This window comes from Oncorhynchus nerka, linkage group LG24, assembly GCF_034236695.1.
Source record: "Oncorhynchus nerka isolate Pitt River linkage group LG24, Oner_Uvic_2.0, whole genome shotgun sequence".
NCBI classification, from domain to species: Eukaryota; Metazoa; Chordata; class Actinopteri; order Salmoniformes; family Salmonidae; genus Oncorhynchus; species Oncorhynchus nerka.
The window spans coordinates 55,772,010-55,790,120 of record NC_088419.1 but is presented as its reverse complement, the minus strand read 5'-3'; the positions used below and the strand labels follow the sequence as shown (position 1 = coordinate 55,790,120).

Sequence of the window (18,111 nt, the reverse complement as noted above, 5' to 3'; positions counted from 1 at the left end):
GGGGAAGTCCACTCCTGCAGCTGGGCAGGAAAAGGGGAGAAAGGAGGACAGGAATGGGTGGAGCATAAGCAGCGGGTGAGAAATTTGTGGATGAAAGGGGGATATGATTGGTGGAGAACTGAAGTGCGCAAGGGAGGCTGAATAAGTTAGTGTCTGTGTATGGGTAGGGGGTGGGTGGGGTGGTGATGTGTTGAGTGTGGAGAGAGAGAGAGATGCTGTTGCCAGGAAACAGTGGGCATAGAGGACCATTCACAGCAGTTCATGGAGTAAAAACAAAGGGAGACTTGATATGTAGGTGGTGTTTTTAGTATAAACAGGCAGATATGAACAGGACGGTTATCCCAGCATGGACTGGATTAAACCAACATGAGCAGAGAGGAAAGTACAGTATAACTACTGAAGAGGAATTGGCGCTGATGTACACGCTATTATGGGATGGAGAGATGAGAGATTCTCATAATTTAGAGATTGAGATTTAGAGTCTAGACAGAAATACATGGGCAGAGTAGACAACCAGAAACAGTCATCATGATAACAACACTGATTCCTTCAAATTGAAAGGGTAGGGTGGAGCTCTAAAGGAGCCTGTCACTTCAGTCTTCAGGGCCAGTCTCTTTCACACCCTCCTTCCCTAACAGAAGTGGAGGGAGACAGGGGGGGAACAAAGCTGCCCCCTGTATTCAGACACCTGCTGCTGCTGCCTGACACGGGACGACGAGGGGGGCGACTCACTAGACCCATGCATTGACCCTGGTCTGAAGGATTTCAATTCCTAGCTGTCCAATCTCTACATCAGTAAATAAGGAGGGAGGACGCAAAGGAGGGACGAACAGCAGTGATTCAAGGGATCTTTTACTGCCCATGTGAGTACGCCTTTGCATTCTTCCTCTACTCTTTATTAGACTCCTCATACAGTATGTGTGTGTGTGTGTGTGTGTGTGTGTGTGTAGTAAATGTATAGTAGCTCATGAATATGTTAACTCTTATATAAGATACACATCTATAGGATTAGATGACAAAGAAAGACTTTCGACTTGCATTGTATTCAGCTTTTGCATTTTCCTTGCACATGCAGACTGCAGATGTGATTGAAGTCTTTTGTCGAGTTTTCCCACACTGCTATTATTCCTCGTCATGGCAGCATCCTGAATACCTTCCTGCCTACAGATATAGCCTCCATTGGTATGCCCTCCAGAAATGTAGTACTGTCATTGGATTGTCAATGTATTAACTTATGAAAGTGTTAGGATGCAAACCAATCCATAGTGTTTGGAAAATGAAAGATGCAGGCAATTGATTACATTCATTACCTCTCATGCTGGTGGGTTTTTCTTCTTCCCTCCATATTCATAACATTCCAGCCCTCTCTTCATTTGACAAATTATAGTTTGGATACTGTATCACTTCACTAGGCACACACAGTTGGGTTTATGCGTTTATTGGGTGTATGGTATGCAAATTGTTCTGGTCACACAATAAGGCTCACAGTTGCATGCTCAATCGAAATGACATGGAATACAAGCAGCTTCTCTTGTGGGTTATGGCTGGGGTCTTATAGTATGCTGCTTTTCCCTTCGGGATACAGTACACTGCTCTACACCCTCTCGGAGTGGATATGATGTCGCTGTACAGTATACATTCTGTATAGAGGTTGACCTTACAAAACACTTCTTACAATGCATCTAACAGTATTGCCGGGCAACAACCTGATGGAAACAATCATGTGAACATTTTGATGTGTGTAGGACATTGCCTTGCAAATCATGTTCTGATCGCCTTATTTATTTTGCTGTGTCTATGTTAGGTGAATTCTCAAAGATAGTATTGCCACTTATCCACACCCACAGGCAGATAATGTACTTTCGGAGCCCTCCCTGAGTGTATCTGTTTTTATAATTATTTCCACAGCTGACCTGGGGAACCTAAGCCGCTCAGTACACCTCAGTCAGCCTCTATTGATTGTCCACATGAGTGAAGAGGTACAAAGAGAGGAGTAATTTAGTTCAATTAAACACAATCAGTCCCATGCAGTGAACCATACACTGTATATTTTATACTGAGGTTGTATCTGACTTTGAATAATATTAGTGTCTCTTTCTTATTCAACATAGCCGATGATGGTAACGAAAACTGAAACCCAAATCACACATTTCCCTCAAAAACAGAATGTGAGTGATTACAATACGGTGCACTGACTAACATGATGTCAACCCAGCTTGAGGTATCTGGAGCCAGGATTATTAAGCTGTAGAACTGTCTCTTTAAACTTGTGTCAGACAGGATAAACCAGAACACATCAAAAAGGTGGCAACTGCACTGAGGATTAGTAGCTGATGAGGGCGGATTAAGAGTTGATTTCTCCTGGTCTCTTGGATTCCACCTACGAAATTCCTTAATTGTGACTGACTTTGAGGGAAGGAGCAGGGGGACCTCAGTCACATGCTCCTCTCATGCTACACATGGGGATAAATGCCTCGTGACCTGGATTCAGTTTCTCAAATGAAATGATAAATACTAATGAATTAAATAAAATACTAATAACCATACCATTGTTCCTCTTGTATAAATGCATTCTCTGTTTTATAACGGAGGAATTCTCTGTGTTACACAAGACATGGGCTTATTGCCATTTGAGCTTCATACCAGAGGATGGGATTGATTTGGTTTGAGCCCGCTTATAGCCGGAGGCTATGATTTGATTATGCCAATGATAATGGTGATAGGGATAAATTGGATCTACATATCATTTCCAATGCTCAAAGCGCTCCCTTGTAACAGGAAGGAACTCACCCCATCTGTGATTGATTATTGTTGGTTGGTTAATTATGTATGGTCTGTCTATGTCTGTGTGCCCCAGGCTCCTCCCCTCCCTTCCATGGGATGGGCACCACAGAGGCGACACTACGAATGGATAACATGGAATGTAAAGATGAGTGGCAGGATGAAGACTTCCCCAGGTGGGTGTCAGACGACTTTGATGATGCTTTACTTTACAGGGTCCTTTAGTCCTGCAGAGTCCAATACTGTGTTAAAAGTATTGTAATAACTCGCCATAACATTATACTGACAGCCGTAATCCATCAGTAAGTACACTATACAGCCTACAGTGTAACAACAAAGGTTACACTATTTGTTACATTGTACTTGCAAGAATAAGCACACAGTAATACACTTTAGAATGATACTCTGTGTATTTCTGGTAGATGACAATACCTCATGCCCGCAGTGATGTTTGTTGTTGGACTATAATCTGCTCCAGTATAATTTGCTTGAGGATTTCCCAGTGAGCTAACCCTGTGCAGCTGGTGTAATTATAGCCTGGAATACCTAGCAGATACCCCATCTACTGAAATCGACCTCTGACATTGATTGCAATAGCCACATGACAATAATATGTGCCGTAAACATTCACAAACACTGGATCTATACAGAATTTAAACAAACATTATAATTGTCCTCCAAGCACTGAAGAATTACAAAGAGGACTGGATTTAAGCAGGACTTTCCTCTTTATTGTCATTGCGAGACGCAGAGAGATCAGATAATTGCTCAGTATGAAATTAAAGGAGTGTGAAGAAGAAAGGCAAAGAGAGAGCATTCTGACAGCAAGGAGCCTCCTCCTGTCTCTCTCCATCTGAGGGAGCGGAGACAGGGAGCAGGTGCAGCTCTCTCCTTAAATGGTAGTGGGTAACGTCATGTGACGCAGCAGCCAGTCAACAACACAGCATCACCAGGAAAATGGTGGCAGATCAGCATTAAGGAAAAGGAGGAAGATAAAATAAGTATATGTATCATTAGGCTCTGAATGATGATGTGCCTGAGGCTCCCTATGATCGACTGAGAAAAGGGCATGCATAATATTCTAGGATCCTGTGCTGTAAAATCAAATAGTTGCCTGGACCGTCTTTGAATCCATCCTCATTTTTGATAAGGTAAGCAGGAGCTCTTGATATCTTAGCCCTCATCATCATATAGGAGAAGAATATGGCCTGACTGCTTGACATTTTGGATTATCATACCCTCTGTTAGACATAATTCCTATTTCATTTCTTTCTCATGGTGTCATTATTGTATGAAACTGGTTATTTGAACAATGGAAGCTTGCCAGTGGTTATAGCAGTGGGACGCCTCAGGGATGCTAGATCGGACACCATGCAAGTAACGGATGCCCTTGTCATTTGTTATTGCCAGTCATGATGATTTGGCAACACTGTTATAGACTGTCTGTCCTCCCTGGGATGTTAGGTTGAAAGGATGGTTTAGTATTACGCAGCAGTGGACCACAGTGGAGCTGTATACTTTATATTTCCCCAGTGCCTCTTGGTATTTGGTTGCTGTTGACATTTCCCCCCTGTATTATACCTTTCATTCTCCACCTCCTCCATGTCCTCCTCCTGGTTTCACGTTACAGGAAGTGACAAGGGAAATTACACCACGTGTTAAGGGGTAACCTAACGGTGTGTCTACCTCCCCTGTACAGTGAATAAGGTTTGTTGACATACCACCGCCTCTACCTCCCTCCCCACATCGCACACCGTGGCAGGTCTATAATCTAAAGAGCTCCCTGGGGAGATGCTAATTACCACCTAGCCTCCTCTCTCTGTGCTCCCTTTGTGGTGCTGAGCCAGATCACTGACAACCCCACTGACATGATCGTTGGCATGTGTTAATTTTGCACCAGCTGCAATGATGTGGTGATGTACTAGTGTGCTCCCAGGACTATTTGGAGTTTGGTTTATTCGAGTCAGGCTGGCTGGCTTTAGTGTTTGCTCATGTCATGCTATTGTGTGTGGCTGTGGCCCTGACAGAATGATGGGCTCTCTGTGTTGATTTTCAGACCACTTCCTGAGGACGGTGACATGGAGTCTTCCTGTGGTCTCACCGATGACCGAGCCTGTAAGTGTAATTGAAATAACACCTCACCTGTCTGGCATAAGATAGATGTTTTTGCTTTGGTAAAGTTAACACATTTGATCTAGTATAAGCCACTTTAGCTTAATATACAGTATTACTTTCTAACAATGAGCCTCATCTCACATGCTACTTCCTGGACCCTGCACCCGTGAATTCAACTTGATGTCATGTGTGTACACTATTAGTAGCTAATAAGTCTCACCTCCTCTGTCACAGCTCCCCCCAACTCTCTGAATGTTAATGCAGTTGGAGGAGGCGGAAGTGGAGGAGGGTCCACCCATCGTAAGCGGCGTACATTAGTGGCCCCGGACATGAACCTGTCCCTGGACCACAGCGAGGGTTCCCTGCTGTCTGACGACTTCTTGGATACGCCCGACGACCTGGACATCAATGTGGACGACATTGAGACCCCAGACGACAACGACTCCCTGGAGTTCATCACCAACGGCAACGAGCTGGAATGGGAAGGTAGGTAGAGCTCATGCGGCGTGGAATAATGGAAGCCCTGGTGCCAGCCTGGTAGCCTGGGTGCCAGTCTGTGTGCTTTAGACAACTTGTTGTTTGGCAAGATGTACGTAGCTAGCGCAGACAACTCTGGCACCCACTCTGGCTCGATATATTGAACAAAAATATAAATGCAACATGTAAAGTGTTGGTCACATGTTTCATGAGCTGAAATAAAAGATCCCAGGAATGTTCTATTCACACAAAAAGCTTATTTTTTCAAAAATGTTGTGCACAAATTTGTTTAACTCCCTGTTAGTGAGCATTTCTCCTTTGACAAGATAATCCATCCACCTGACAGGTGTGGCATATCAAGAAGCGGATTAAACAGCATGATCATTACACAGGTGCACCTTGTGCTGGGGACAATAAAAGGCCACTCTAAAATGTGCAGTTTTGTCACACAACACAATTCCACAGATGTCTCAAGTTTTGAGGGTGTGTAATTGACATGCTGACTGCAGGAATGTTCACCAGAGCTGTTGCCAGATAATTTAATGTTAATTTCTCTACTATAAGCCGCCTCCAACATTGTTTTAGAGAATTTGGCAGTACGTCCAACCGGCCTCACAACTGCAGACCGCGAGTAACCACGCCAGCCCAGGACCTCCACACCCGGCTTCTTTACCTACGGGATCATCTGAGACCAGCCACCCAGACAGCTGATGAAACTGTGGGTTTGCACAAACTGTTAGAAACCGTTTCAGGTAAGCTCACCTGCGTGCTCGTCATCCTCACCAGGGTCTTGACCTAACTGCAGTTTGGCGTCGTAACCGACTTCAGTGGCCAAATGCTCACTTTCGATGGCCACTGGCACATTGGAGAAGTGTGCTCTTCACGGATGAATCCCAGTTTCAACTGTACCAGGCAGATGGCAGACAGTGTGTATGGTGTTGTGTGGGCGAGCGGTTTGCTGATGTAAACGTTGTGAACTGAGTGCCCCATGGTGGAGGTGGGGTTATGGTATGGGCAGGCATAAGATACGGACAACAAACACAATTGCATATTATCGATGGCGAGATCCTGAGACCCATTGTCGTGCCATTCATCCGTCCGCCATCACCCCATGTTTCAGCATGATAATGCACGCCCCCATGTCGCAAGGACTTGTATGCAATTCCTGGAAGCTGAAAATGTCCCAGTTCTTCCTTGGCCTGCATACTCACCAGAATTGCCACCCATTGAGCATGATTGGGATGCTCTGCGTGGAGATGTACAACAGCGGGTTCCAGTTCCCGTCAATATCCAGCAACTTCGCACAGCCATCGAACAGGAGTGGGACAACAATCCACAGTCTGATCAACTCTATGCAAAAGAAATATCACACTGCATGAGGCAAATGGTGGTCACACCCGATACTGACACACCAGATACACAACCCTACTTTTTTTTTTTTTAAAGGTACAGTCTCTGTGACCAACAGATGGATATCTGTATTTCCAGTCATGTGAAATCCATAGATTAGGGCCTAATGAGTTTATTTCAATTGACTGATTTCCTTAAATGAGCTGTGACTCAGTAAAATCTTTGAAATTGTTTATGCGTTTATATTTTTGTTCAGTGTAAATAGCTGCGTAGTAAAAAGTTCATGCTATCAGACTACAGCTGAACAGAACAGCAGCTAAAATACTGAAGAGACAAAGGTGGATGACATAAAACACATCCATTATGTCTCACTAATAGAAATACCTTTGTTTTTAACCCACTTCACATTACAGCATAAACACCTTCAAACTTTTCACTATGTACATCCAGATGACACGCCAGTGGCCAACGCCAAAGCGGGGCCTGGTGACGGAGAAGAGGAGGATGGTGCTGATGGGACCGGGGGAAACGGGCGCCTGTGGAGGACGGTGATCATTGGGGAGCAGGAGCACCGCATCGACATGCAGGTCATCAGGCCGTACCTCCGCGTCATCACCCATGGGGGTCAGTATCCAACCAACAGCATCCAGCCAGAGCCATAGATACACTGTATGCATGGTTAAACTAATTAGAATTGAATTGTTATGGAACCTTTGGTGCCAACATGGTGCCCATTCAATCTCAAACTGAGTTTACGTCGGTATGTGTCTGTATCTTGATGGTTCTGCATCCAGGTAATTGACACCAACGGGATGAACTTACAGGCCATGTCAACTGTCGCTCTTCTCTCCCTCTGCAGGTTACTATGGCGAGGGTCTGAATGCCATCATAGTGTTCTCAGCCTGCTACCTGCCCGACAGCAGCTGTGCAGATTACCACTACATCATGGAGAACCTCTTCCTGTGAGTTACTGGATTTACAAATTGCAGAGATACTGATTTATGGCAAGAGGCACAAATGCCCAACTACCACAGAGTGATATTTAAAACTAGGTCATCACGCCTGGTATACTATCATTGAAATCAGAGAGATCATGTCATACATCAGGCAATCATTTTGTAGTGAAGATTTATGCTGCCAGAAAATGGGAACTCGAGATTTCATTAGTGCTTGCCGCAGTAGGAATAAAATAAACCTCAATATTTTTCCCTTCCTCATTGCCATCTCAGGTATGTGGTCAGCAGTCTAGAAATGCTGGTTGCTGAGGACTATTTGATCATCTACATGAATGGAGCCACACCACGGGGCAAGATGCCGGGCATAGGATGGCTGAAGAAATGCTATCAGATGATTGATAGGAGGTAAGACTATTTATATCGTATACACCACTGCATGACAGCATGGATAATGCAATCATTCATACTGTCAGCATAGGATGGATGTGCATAACACAAATGTTGACTGACTCTCAGGAGAAACTAATGGGAAGTAATTGAGCTTGTCACTGCTACTGGCAGTCAATGGGAAGTGAGGATTGACTCATACTACGGTAGGCTGCTTGATAGTCTTCCAGCACTATGAGATGAATGTATGTATGTATTGCCTTATTTCAACTGTTTATTTCTGTTTTCCCTGAAGGCTGAGGAAGAACCTGAAGTCTCTGGTCATCGCCCACCCCACCTGGTTCATCCGCACTGTGCTGGCCATATCTAGGCCTTTTATCAGGTGACCACAGAACAACAACATCATGTTAAAGGGGTACTCCAGGATCTAAAACAGAACACATTTGTAACATATAGTATGAATTGGATTCGTAACATATGTGAATCGCTATTTTAAAAATATATATATTTTATTTTTACATTTTGCATGACGTAACATATCATACGAAATGGATGATGTAGTACACAATTTGATGACGTAGTACACACAAAACTGGGACCACTTTTGGCTCATTAGCAGCACTTTCAAAACTTCTGTCTGAAATGATACAAAAGTTTTTTCATAATACAGTTATGCTACATATCGCCACTGTGATGGATAACTAATAGTTGTCCACATAAAACCAATATAACTGGTTGTTGTTTTTATCCTGTTCTTATTTGCAGTGTGAAGTTTATGAATAAGATTCAGTATGTGCATAGTCTGGATGAGCTGGCAGAGATAGTCCCCATGGAACATGTGCAGGTCCCGGAGTGTGTGGTGCAGTAAGTATCATCAACCACTATGGGGGGTAACTAAGCTGAAGACTCCCACCATCATTCACTGACCTGCAGTGATTTGCAGACTAATAAATGACGTAAACTTGCAAGCTAATAATTTTCCCCTCCGTGAATAGACACAGATGCCTGGTAGAGACTTTGAGGCAGTAAATAAATCATAGAAGAACACATTTGAATATCAAAAAGTTTTCAAATGGGAATTTATGTTCATTTGGTTTGTCAGCCAAAAAATTAGATGTAAGATTGTATCTGTATTTCACTCTTGGAAAAGGACTTGGATCAGAAAAGGGATCTTAATCTTTTCTTTTTACAGATTTGAGGAGGAGAGGATCAGAGTTCGGAAAGAAAGGTAAAACACATTTACATATTTTTTTTTTAGATCGAATTAACCAGGCATACATGCCATGCTCATACTCAATCAGGGGTGATCCATGATGTATCCTCAGTCAATACATTCATCAAGCTTTTATTCAAGTGTTGTTTCCCTCTGCCTGTACAGGATGGAGCAGGAACAGCAGGAACAGCCAAACCCACACGCGTCTTCTTCAGCCAAGGCAGAGAGGTAGGGAGTAGACAGTTACACTATAACGGCCTGTGCGGGATAGCCGGATATCTTAAAGCTCTCCAGGACCAGGGTTGGAGATACCCTATATATACAAAAGTATGTTGACACCCCTTCAAATTAGTGGATTTGGCTACAGGTGTTGCTGACAGGTGTATAAAATCAAGCACACAGCCATGCAATCCCCGTAGACAAACATTGGCAGTATAATGGCCTTACCGAAGAGCTCAGTGACTTTCAACGTGGCACTGTCATGGGACAACACCTTTCCAACATGTCAGTTCATCAAACTCCTGCCCTGCTAGAGCTGCCCCGTTCAACTACGTGCTGTTATTGTGAATGGGAAACGTCTAGGAGCAACAACGGCTCAGCCGCGAAGTAGTAGGCCACACAAGCTCACAGAATGGGAACGGGGAGTGCTGAAGCGTGTAGCGTGTAAAAATCATCTGTCCTCGGTTTCAACACTCACTACCGAGTTCCGAACGGCCTCTGGAAGCAACGTCAGCACAGTAGCTGTTTGTCGGGAGCTTCATGAAATGGGTTTCCATGGCACACACTAGCCTAAGATCACCATGTGCAATGCCAAGCGTCTGCTGGAGTGGTGTGAAGCTCGCCGCCATTGGACTCTGGAGCAGTGGAAATTCTCTGGAGTGATGAATCACGCTTCACCATCTGGCAGTCCGACAGACGAAAGCTACCTTTACGGAGGCATAGTGCCAACTGTAAAGTTTGGAGGGGGAAAAATAATGGTCTGGGGTTGCTAGGGCCCTTAGTTCCAGTGAAGGGAAATCTTAACGCTACAGCATACAATGACATTCTAGACGATTCTGTGCTTCCAACTTTGTGGCAACAGTTTGGGGAAGGCCCTTTCCTATTTAAGTATGACAATGCCCCCGTGCACAAAGCGAGATCCGTACAGAAATTGTTTGTCGAGATTGTGTGGAAGAACATGACTGGCCTGCCCAGAGCCCTAATCTCAACCCCATTGAACACCTTTGGGATGAATTGGCACACCGACTGTGAGCCCGGCCTAATCGCCCAACGTTAGTGCCCGACCTTACTAATGCGCTTGTGGCTGAATGGAAGTCCCTGCAGCAATGTTCCAACATCTAGTGGAAAGCTTTCCCAGAAGAGTAGAGGCTGTTATAGCAGAAAAGGGAGGACCAACACCATATGAATGCCCATGATTTTGGAATGAGACTTTCGACGAGCAGGTGTCCACATACTTTTGGTAATGTAGTGTACCTGGTATAGATCAAGCAGCAGTCAACATGGCCATTGTCGAGTACTATTACCTCTCAACAGCAGTATAGCAGGAAACAAAGTCACAGAGACATGTATTTATTCATACTCGTGTCATTTGCAGGCCCAAGTCAATGATCACAGGGCAAGGAATCTGAAAGGGACCTGCTCCTCTTTATTCATCTCATACCATGGTAAGGAAGGACACAACACTACTGCTCTTCTCACACTGACTACAAGGTGACACTGCACTCATAAATACAATGTACATTGTGCATACGGTATCCACTGGCAGCCTGTGGCAGGAGTCAGGCCCATAGAGATCCTATTAAATGAGTTCTAAGATATCATTCTGTGGTCAGGCCATTTAACCACTTAAACAGATGTTTAAACCACCAGCACCATTTGAATGTCTACTGTTACGTAATGTCCACCTGCTCAGCCATTTAAGAATCAGACCCAGCCAGTCCTCAGTGCTATTGTACAGGAATGCCCGATCAAGTGCAGCCAGCCAGGCCTAATGGGTGAGTGTGTCAGGAATGTGTGTGTGTCTTACTGTGTCATCAAGGGACTTTCAGGGGTCAAGAGGTCAGGCATGTCGCAGCCTCACTCATGTTACAATAAGGTCAGCTGTATTAAATGAACTGCTCTGTGAACCTGGTCTGCTGTTTTGAAAAGTGTATTCTTGTGGAAGTTTTTATATCATTAACCTGCTTCTTAATGACGGTGTCTTGTATCATCTGTGCAGTTGTTGAAAGAAGTTTGGAGCATGAAAACTGTGTTTATAAGAAGAAACATGAAGTCCAACAAGTCTAAGAATACTTCCTAATCTATAAATGTCAAGCTGAAGATTTTTCCATCAAGATATTAAACTCCCCAACACACTCCTCAGCGGTTCTTAGGTTGCCAACTGATTCCGTCAGGACATTCCAAGGAATTGTCTGTTCTGGGGACTGTACAACTCCATGTTACATCATTTTACGACCGCTGAAAGTAGTTACTTTTAAACGCCGCCCCCAGTCACCACCCTGGGTTTTGTATCCATTTCAAAAATAGATGACACTGCAATAATTTTGCCTATGTCAAGATTTAAGAAAAAATAACATGAATATTATAGAAAATGTTCCACCGGACATAAATGGTGTAAGGTGTCAGTGGCAGGCAGGTAACCAGACCTTTTACAGTTTTGTGTTGGAGGCTCTTGCAGAGACAATGGTAGACTAGACTTGAGTATGTATTAACTACTGTATACAGACAGTGTTGGATGGTGTGTCCTAGGAGCTGCACCGAGGGCTCTGCCAGGCCTAGTTACTGAGAGGAAGATATGCCTTAGAGAAGAAGAGGGGAGGAGGAACAGAGAGTCAGGCAATGCCCCTTAGTGCTCAGCATTGGCGTGCTGTGGCATCATTTCACCCATTAGCGCTATGCTAGCCCTGGAACATTTAGATGTAGATTGGAATGCTTTGCGAGACATCGGATGCCTTCACCTTTGCTTCATTTTGGCCTCATAATTTGTCCGAGTACAGGCTTTATTTTTGATGAACTGTTTTGCATTAATAATTTGGATGTCATCATGTTTCATATACCCAGATTGGTCCGGGGATCATTCAGTGCCCAACTAACCAACCCATGTACCTTACATTCTGATGTGCTTCAGGATTCTTGTCTGTACATTAATATGGGGGCCCACTGAAAGTAAGAACAAGAAATGTGCTGGTTTGACTGTAATGTCAAGAGGACTGCATTTAATTTCAGTTTTTCAGTCATTGATGTTGTGACTTAATGGTATCATTTCTGTATCATGCTGTGTTGTGGGTGCAGTCAAAGCATGCCAACATGTTGTCAGCATGTAATGTACCTTCAGATGTCCTATTGGATTATGGACCAGTCGCCTAATGGTCAATCTTCTATTGGATACTTACCTACCGGGTGGTAGAGGGGAGGAAGTGTTAAGAGTTTTTATTTTTGTAAAAATTACATACATACATACATGTATTGTAAGTGTTGTTTTGCACTATAGAATTTGATTGTCATTCAATTGTGAGCATAACATCTAGATGTGTATATTTGGGGACAGGTTGCCTTCCTAATATGTAACTCAAGATGGATTTTTGTGTGCTCTTCTCATTTTTGTACAAGTATACTGTAGTACAATCAATATCATGCATTGTATTTGTTGGTAACCTGTCAACCCGTCTAGACAAGTATGATAATCAAAAATGTCTCTTTCTGAAGTGCCATCCAAATTCAAAACGATACCTTGATAAATATAAAACATAACAGAAGTCATTTTCTGTGGACAGGTTTGTGGATGGCGATGGGCTAGACTAGAGGTGATTGATATTCAATGGACAAAGTAAGAAAATGGCTTCCAAACATTTGTATACACATAATTGTAGTGTTACGTTAGAACATTGGACAGATTAATTTGCCTTTGATTTCTGGTAGAGAAATACCCATCCCATCAAAAGGTAGGCTTAAACGTGGCACAGAATTGCAGGAGTTTTTCTGCAGTCTCCCAACGCTGCTGGAGAGAGAGTGCCGTTTTCTAAGGGATGTCAGCTCTTCTGAGTGCCTCTCCTTCTTTTCACCAAATTCTACACAGAAAACTATGATATGGAATGTACAATTCTAAATTGACTACTGGGATTCCCCCCCCCCCCCCCCAATTTCTAGTGAACTGATTTTGTTGACACAAGTGTATTTTGTTTTGGTAAAAGGTTCTACATGGAAAGCAACCCCTGAGTGTCCAGAAATGTCTTTCAATCATATTTTCAGTCTTTAAAAGCACAATATGTTATTACACTGGAAGATTTGGAAGAGATCAGTGGGCAATTTGTCGGCTGGAATACTGTGTGTAGCTTATTTTTCAAAACTGCAAAGCTTGAAATGGGGTTGGGATATGTAGCTATGTAGTTTGGATGTCCTTCAGATTGTGATGTACATTCTTCCATGTAAATACAAAGAAATAAACTGTTCCACCCGACAATCTCTCTCTGCGGCCTGTAATTCTTCCATTTCTAAATTTACCCACTGCTGTAAATTAATCCAAGATATATCATTCAGTCATTCAGAAATTCATTTTTATTTTTCAGACATTCCGAATGTACGGATAGATTCAAGCTTTGACTCGAATCAAACCTGATTTGTTGAGAAAAGGAACAGTTACATTTGCCTTACCATAGAAGTAAGGGTGTCCAGGTGTTCACTGAGTTGACTTAAAGCAACGCCGGATGTCCCTAAAAGGTGCTTGTTGTGGTTCAAAGGAACCTATTAATACACAGTCATGATACACACGTCCATGTACACTCTGACGCTTATCACGAGCCCCGCGGCTCTGTTAGAACAACTCTGACAGTTACATCAGCTCAGCTGTATTAGTGACAGAGGCAGCGCTGGTCACTGGTCAGTCACACATAGGATCTAAATTGAGAATGGCCTTCAGGAAATGAGACAAGACAACAGACCTGGTTTCAAATACTATTGAGGGTTTTTCAATGACTTTCAAAGACATTTTGAAGTAGGCTTGGGCGGTATCCAGATTGTCATACCTTCATACCGACCTTGTTCAGACAGATTACTGCATTCTTTGGAAAGAGCAAGAAAGGCATTCCACTGTACACGTGCACTTGACAATAAACTTGTGACCTTCTGGGATATTCAGTAATACCGGCACTGAACACAAGAGGCAATGTTTTCAATCCGAAGGTTAGCAATGCTAACAAGTACATGTCAAATCCCATAGTGAATGCTAACTAAATGATAATGAACGCACGCTAACATGTTATACAGTCTTTGAGATAAACTATTTGCAGGACAGACATTTTAGCTGATAAAGTTGTAGAAGTAACAAAAATAATGCTACTCACAGTTTTCTGTACGCACAAACCAAATATTAGAATGCAAGGCTCTTGATCCAGCAGGGGATTATATTACCAATAGGAGCTTGACTGCAAGAAACTAACCCCTTATCTAGATTACTAGCTACTAAGTTAGCAAAGCAAATGCACAACTGCTTAGCATTTAGCATATTTTAGACAGTTCATAGTTCTAAGATATCCAGCTGGCAAACATTTAGTTGGAATTCCATGCTGTAATTAGATCACCTGGTATGTGCTGCACAACAGAACGACTCACAAGGCTCCAGTCTCTCTTCCTCTTCTTCTTCTTCTTCTTCTTTAGGATTTGGTTTGGCGGATTGCATCCAATTTTTAGGGGTACACGCCACCGCCTACTGTACTGGTGTGTGAGGCTATTCACTGCCTACCTACATTCAATTATTGATACGGTAATACAAAACTGGGAAAAAGGAAAATTACCCTGCCAACTATTAACCCTCTCTAAAAAACACCACCCCATTCCACTATTTAACGCTATGTAATCCTACTCCAGAACAACGACCAAACTGTTCTGCAGTACATCCTTGCAATCCCAAGTACTTCTCTGCCACTGCCACCACAACCTCTATTTTCTGTGACGACCATGACTACAAATGCTAAAAATCCCACCTTACTGAAGCAAATATTCTTCCCATCACTCTCTCTTGGTCTCTGCCTACTCACAGGAATCCTCTCACTATCCCTCACCCCGTACCCATCTTCCTCAACCACTCTCTTCACGCTTAGGCATACAACACTCTGTGTACTACTCTAACTCTACATGCCTTTCTCTCACCGGACACCTCCGATCTCCCGCCCCGTGATCACCCCCACAGCTAACACACACAACTTTCTCCACCGCTACTACGCATTCCTTCGTCTCATGCCCATAAACTTGACAACTAAAACGCCATAGTATTTCCAGAAAACAAAAGCTCTCACGGGATAACTTACACTTCCTAACTTGACCTTGTCGGGCACTTAATGCCACCCCCGTTATCATTCCTTTCAACGGCGCCCTCCTCAGGAGAGAAGAGCACGTCACATTTCTTGTCCCTAATAGCGTGAGCCTGAGCACCCACTGCCTCTGGACTGAAGAAACACAATAAATCATCACTAATGCACTCTGAATTACTCTCACCAACTCAACATCCCCCAACCCCTTCTCCACCCAACCAGAACGAACACCACATATGGATCAGCCAAAATGCAAGGATTCGTTCTCTCCACAAACCTCACCCCCACTGGTCTAGAATCATCCTTTTCATCCTCGGGACGAGGCACGAACTCAGTGGTCCTCACAGCAGGTACTACATCCATACTCTAGTCAGGTTCCATCTCTAGAGCACGTATTACTCTTTTTGCACTGGACGCCAACCCACCACGCTGCTTCCCTCTACACTCAGCTCCTTTACGGCGGTCATCACCTGCCACCTCAATGAATTTACACTCACTCTCGTCACATTCACTTTCCTTCCAAAAGGAAAGTGAATGCTCTTCCAAAAGTTCTGTGTAATCCTCCATTCCATATTCCATCAAAACATATGCCACTTTTCTGCTTTTTCCTTATCCGCCATCTTCTCCTTCACCAGATCTTCCAGAAGGCTTCTGCAATCCCCCACTCCATATTTATTCATAATATGTTCCACTTTCTTCCTTTTTTCCTTATCCGTCATCTTCCAGGCACCATGTTGATAGTGAATGTTTTGGGCATCAGAAAGCCCCTGGATTTCCATCCCAGGTTGTTCTTTGTTTTCTCTACAGGATGGGATAGCAATCTCTCCTGTCTTTCAATGTTGTATTCTTGTAAACAAACAACATGTGACTGGGGACTACCGGTAAGCTTAATAATGTATAATAATGTGACATGTGAAATTAAGAACGGGGGGGGGGGGGGATCTACTTTATCTCCTAATGTATTGTACAAGTTAAACGGCTGGTATTTACTTAAAAGGTAAATACTAATATTAAAATGTATAAAAAAACTTCAAAAGTTTCAATGATACTGAAAAACCATCCAGTGGCTATTTTCAAATACTCCTGTATACTGCCCAAGCCTATTTTACATTTACATTACAGTTGTTTAGCAGACGCGCTTATCCAGAGTGACTTACAGGAGCAATTACGTACATACCCCAAACAGAAGCCATGGATTACAGGCAACATCCTCATTGAGCTAAAGGGTAGACCTGCTGCTTTCAAGGAGAGGGACTCTAACCTCAGACGAACCATCAAAGTGTCAATACAGGACTAAGATTGAATCGTACTACACTGGCTCCGACGCTCGTTGCATGTGGCAGGGCTTGCAACCCATTACAGACTACAAAGGGAAGCACAGCCGTGAGCTGCCCAGTGACACGAGCCTACCAGACAAGCTAATTATGCTCTATGCTCGTTTTGAGGCAAGCAACACTGAGGCATGCATGAGAGCATCAGCTGTTCTGGACAACTGTGTGATCACGCTCTCCGTAGCCGATGTGAGTAAGACCAGGTCAACATTCACAAGGCCGCTGGGCCAGACGGATTACCAGGACGTGTACTCCGAGCATACGCTGACCAACTGGTAAGTGTCTTCACTGACATTTTCAACCCTGACTGAGTCTGTAATACCAACATGTTTCAAGCAGACCACCATAGTCCCTGTGCTCAAGAACACTAAGGTAACCTGCCTAAATGACAACCGACCCATAGCACTCACATCTGTAGCCATGAAATGCTTTGAAAGGCTGGTCATGGCTCACATCAACACCATTATCCCAGAAACCCTAGACCCACTCCAATTCGCGTACCTCCCCAACAGATGACACAATCTCTATTGCACTCCACACTGCCCTTTCCCACCTGGACAAAAGGAACACCTATGTGAGAATGTTGTTCATTGACTACAGCTCAGCGTTCAACACCATAGTGCCCTCAAAGCTCATCACTACGCTAAGGACCCTGGGACTAAACACCTCCCTCTGCAACTGAATCCTGGACTCCTGACGGGCCGCCCCCCAGGTGGTAAGGGTAGATAACAACACATCCGCCACACTGATCCTCAACACGGGGGGCCCTCAGGGTGCGTGCTCATTCCCCTCCTGTACTCCCTGTTCACTCATGGCTGCACGGCCAGGCATTGGCGACTCCATTACCCACAATAATAGACGCAAAAATAATCATCCAGCGATCATACACTGTTTACCAGGGGGCAGGGCTACCGACGTAAAGGCTCATCTGAAGATGGTACTGGCTAGGCTAAATCTGTAGAGTGTAGAAAGTATAGGGAGATTGTTATCCACGTCACTCTCCATGCCGTCCCACAGGACGTGCTACCTTGTCGTGCTGCTACTCCAGTTTCAACTGTTCTGCTTGCGGCTATGGAACATTGACCTTTTCACAGGCCGTGCTACCTTGTCACCAAACCTTATGTTTTCGACGCTCTCTCTGTCTCTATGCCACACCTGCTGTCTTGCTCGGCTATGAAAAGCCAACTGACAAATAC

The 18,111-nt window shown here is 43.9% G+C and overlaps 1 protein-coding gene across 2 annotated transcripts; it reads left to right on the top strand.

The window, feature by feature from the left end:
• The first annotated feature begins 203 nt into the window (after nucleotides 1-203).
• LOC115108222 (caytaxin) lies at nucleotides 204-13,742 on the top strand. Of its 2 annotated transcripts, XM_029632314.2 has the most exons (13): nucleotides 204-863; nucleotides 2,858-2,957; nucleotides 4,838-4,896; nucleotides 5,131-5,382; nucleotides 7,174-7,347; nucleotides 7,583-7,685; nucleotides 7,953-8,084; nucleotides 8,362-8,448; nucleotides 8,832-8,930; nucleotides 9,259-9,294; nucleotides 9,445-9,507; nucleotides 10,874-10,943; nucleotides 11,498-13,742. In XM_029632314.2, exons 2-12 carry the CDS (start codon nucleotides 2,881-2,883, stop codon nucleotides 10,905-10,907), a joined length of 1,116 nt encoding a protein of 371 aa, XP_029488174.1. In that variant the 5' UTR covers nucleotides 204-863; nucleotides 2,858-2,880; the 3' UTR covers nucleotides 10,908-10,943; nucleotides 11,498-13,742. The 2 variants fall into 2 exon arrangements, with proteins under 2 accessions (XP_029488174.1, XP_029488175.1); XM_029632315.2 differs by lacking the exons at nucleotides 204-863; nucleotides 2,858-2,957 and adding an exon at nucleotides 3,702-3,932.
• Nucleotides 13,743-18,111: the final 4,369 nt, after the last annotated feature.

Coding starts and splice junctions, on each gene's coding strand:
- LOC115108222 (XM_029632314.2), top strand. CDS start 2,881: ATGGGCACCACAGAGGCGACACTACGAATGGATAACATGGAATGTAAA. Junction 7,348..7,582: donor CCGCGTCATCACCCATGGGG/GTCAGTATCCAA, acceptor CTCCCTCTGCAG/GTTACTATGGCGAGGGTCTG. Junction 7,686..7,952: donor ATCATGGAGAACCTCTTCCT/GTGAGTTACTGG, acceptor TTGCCATCTCAG/GTATGTGGTCAGCAGTCTAG.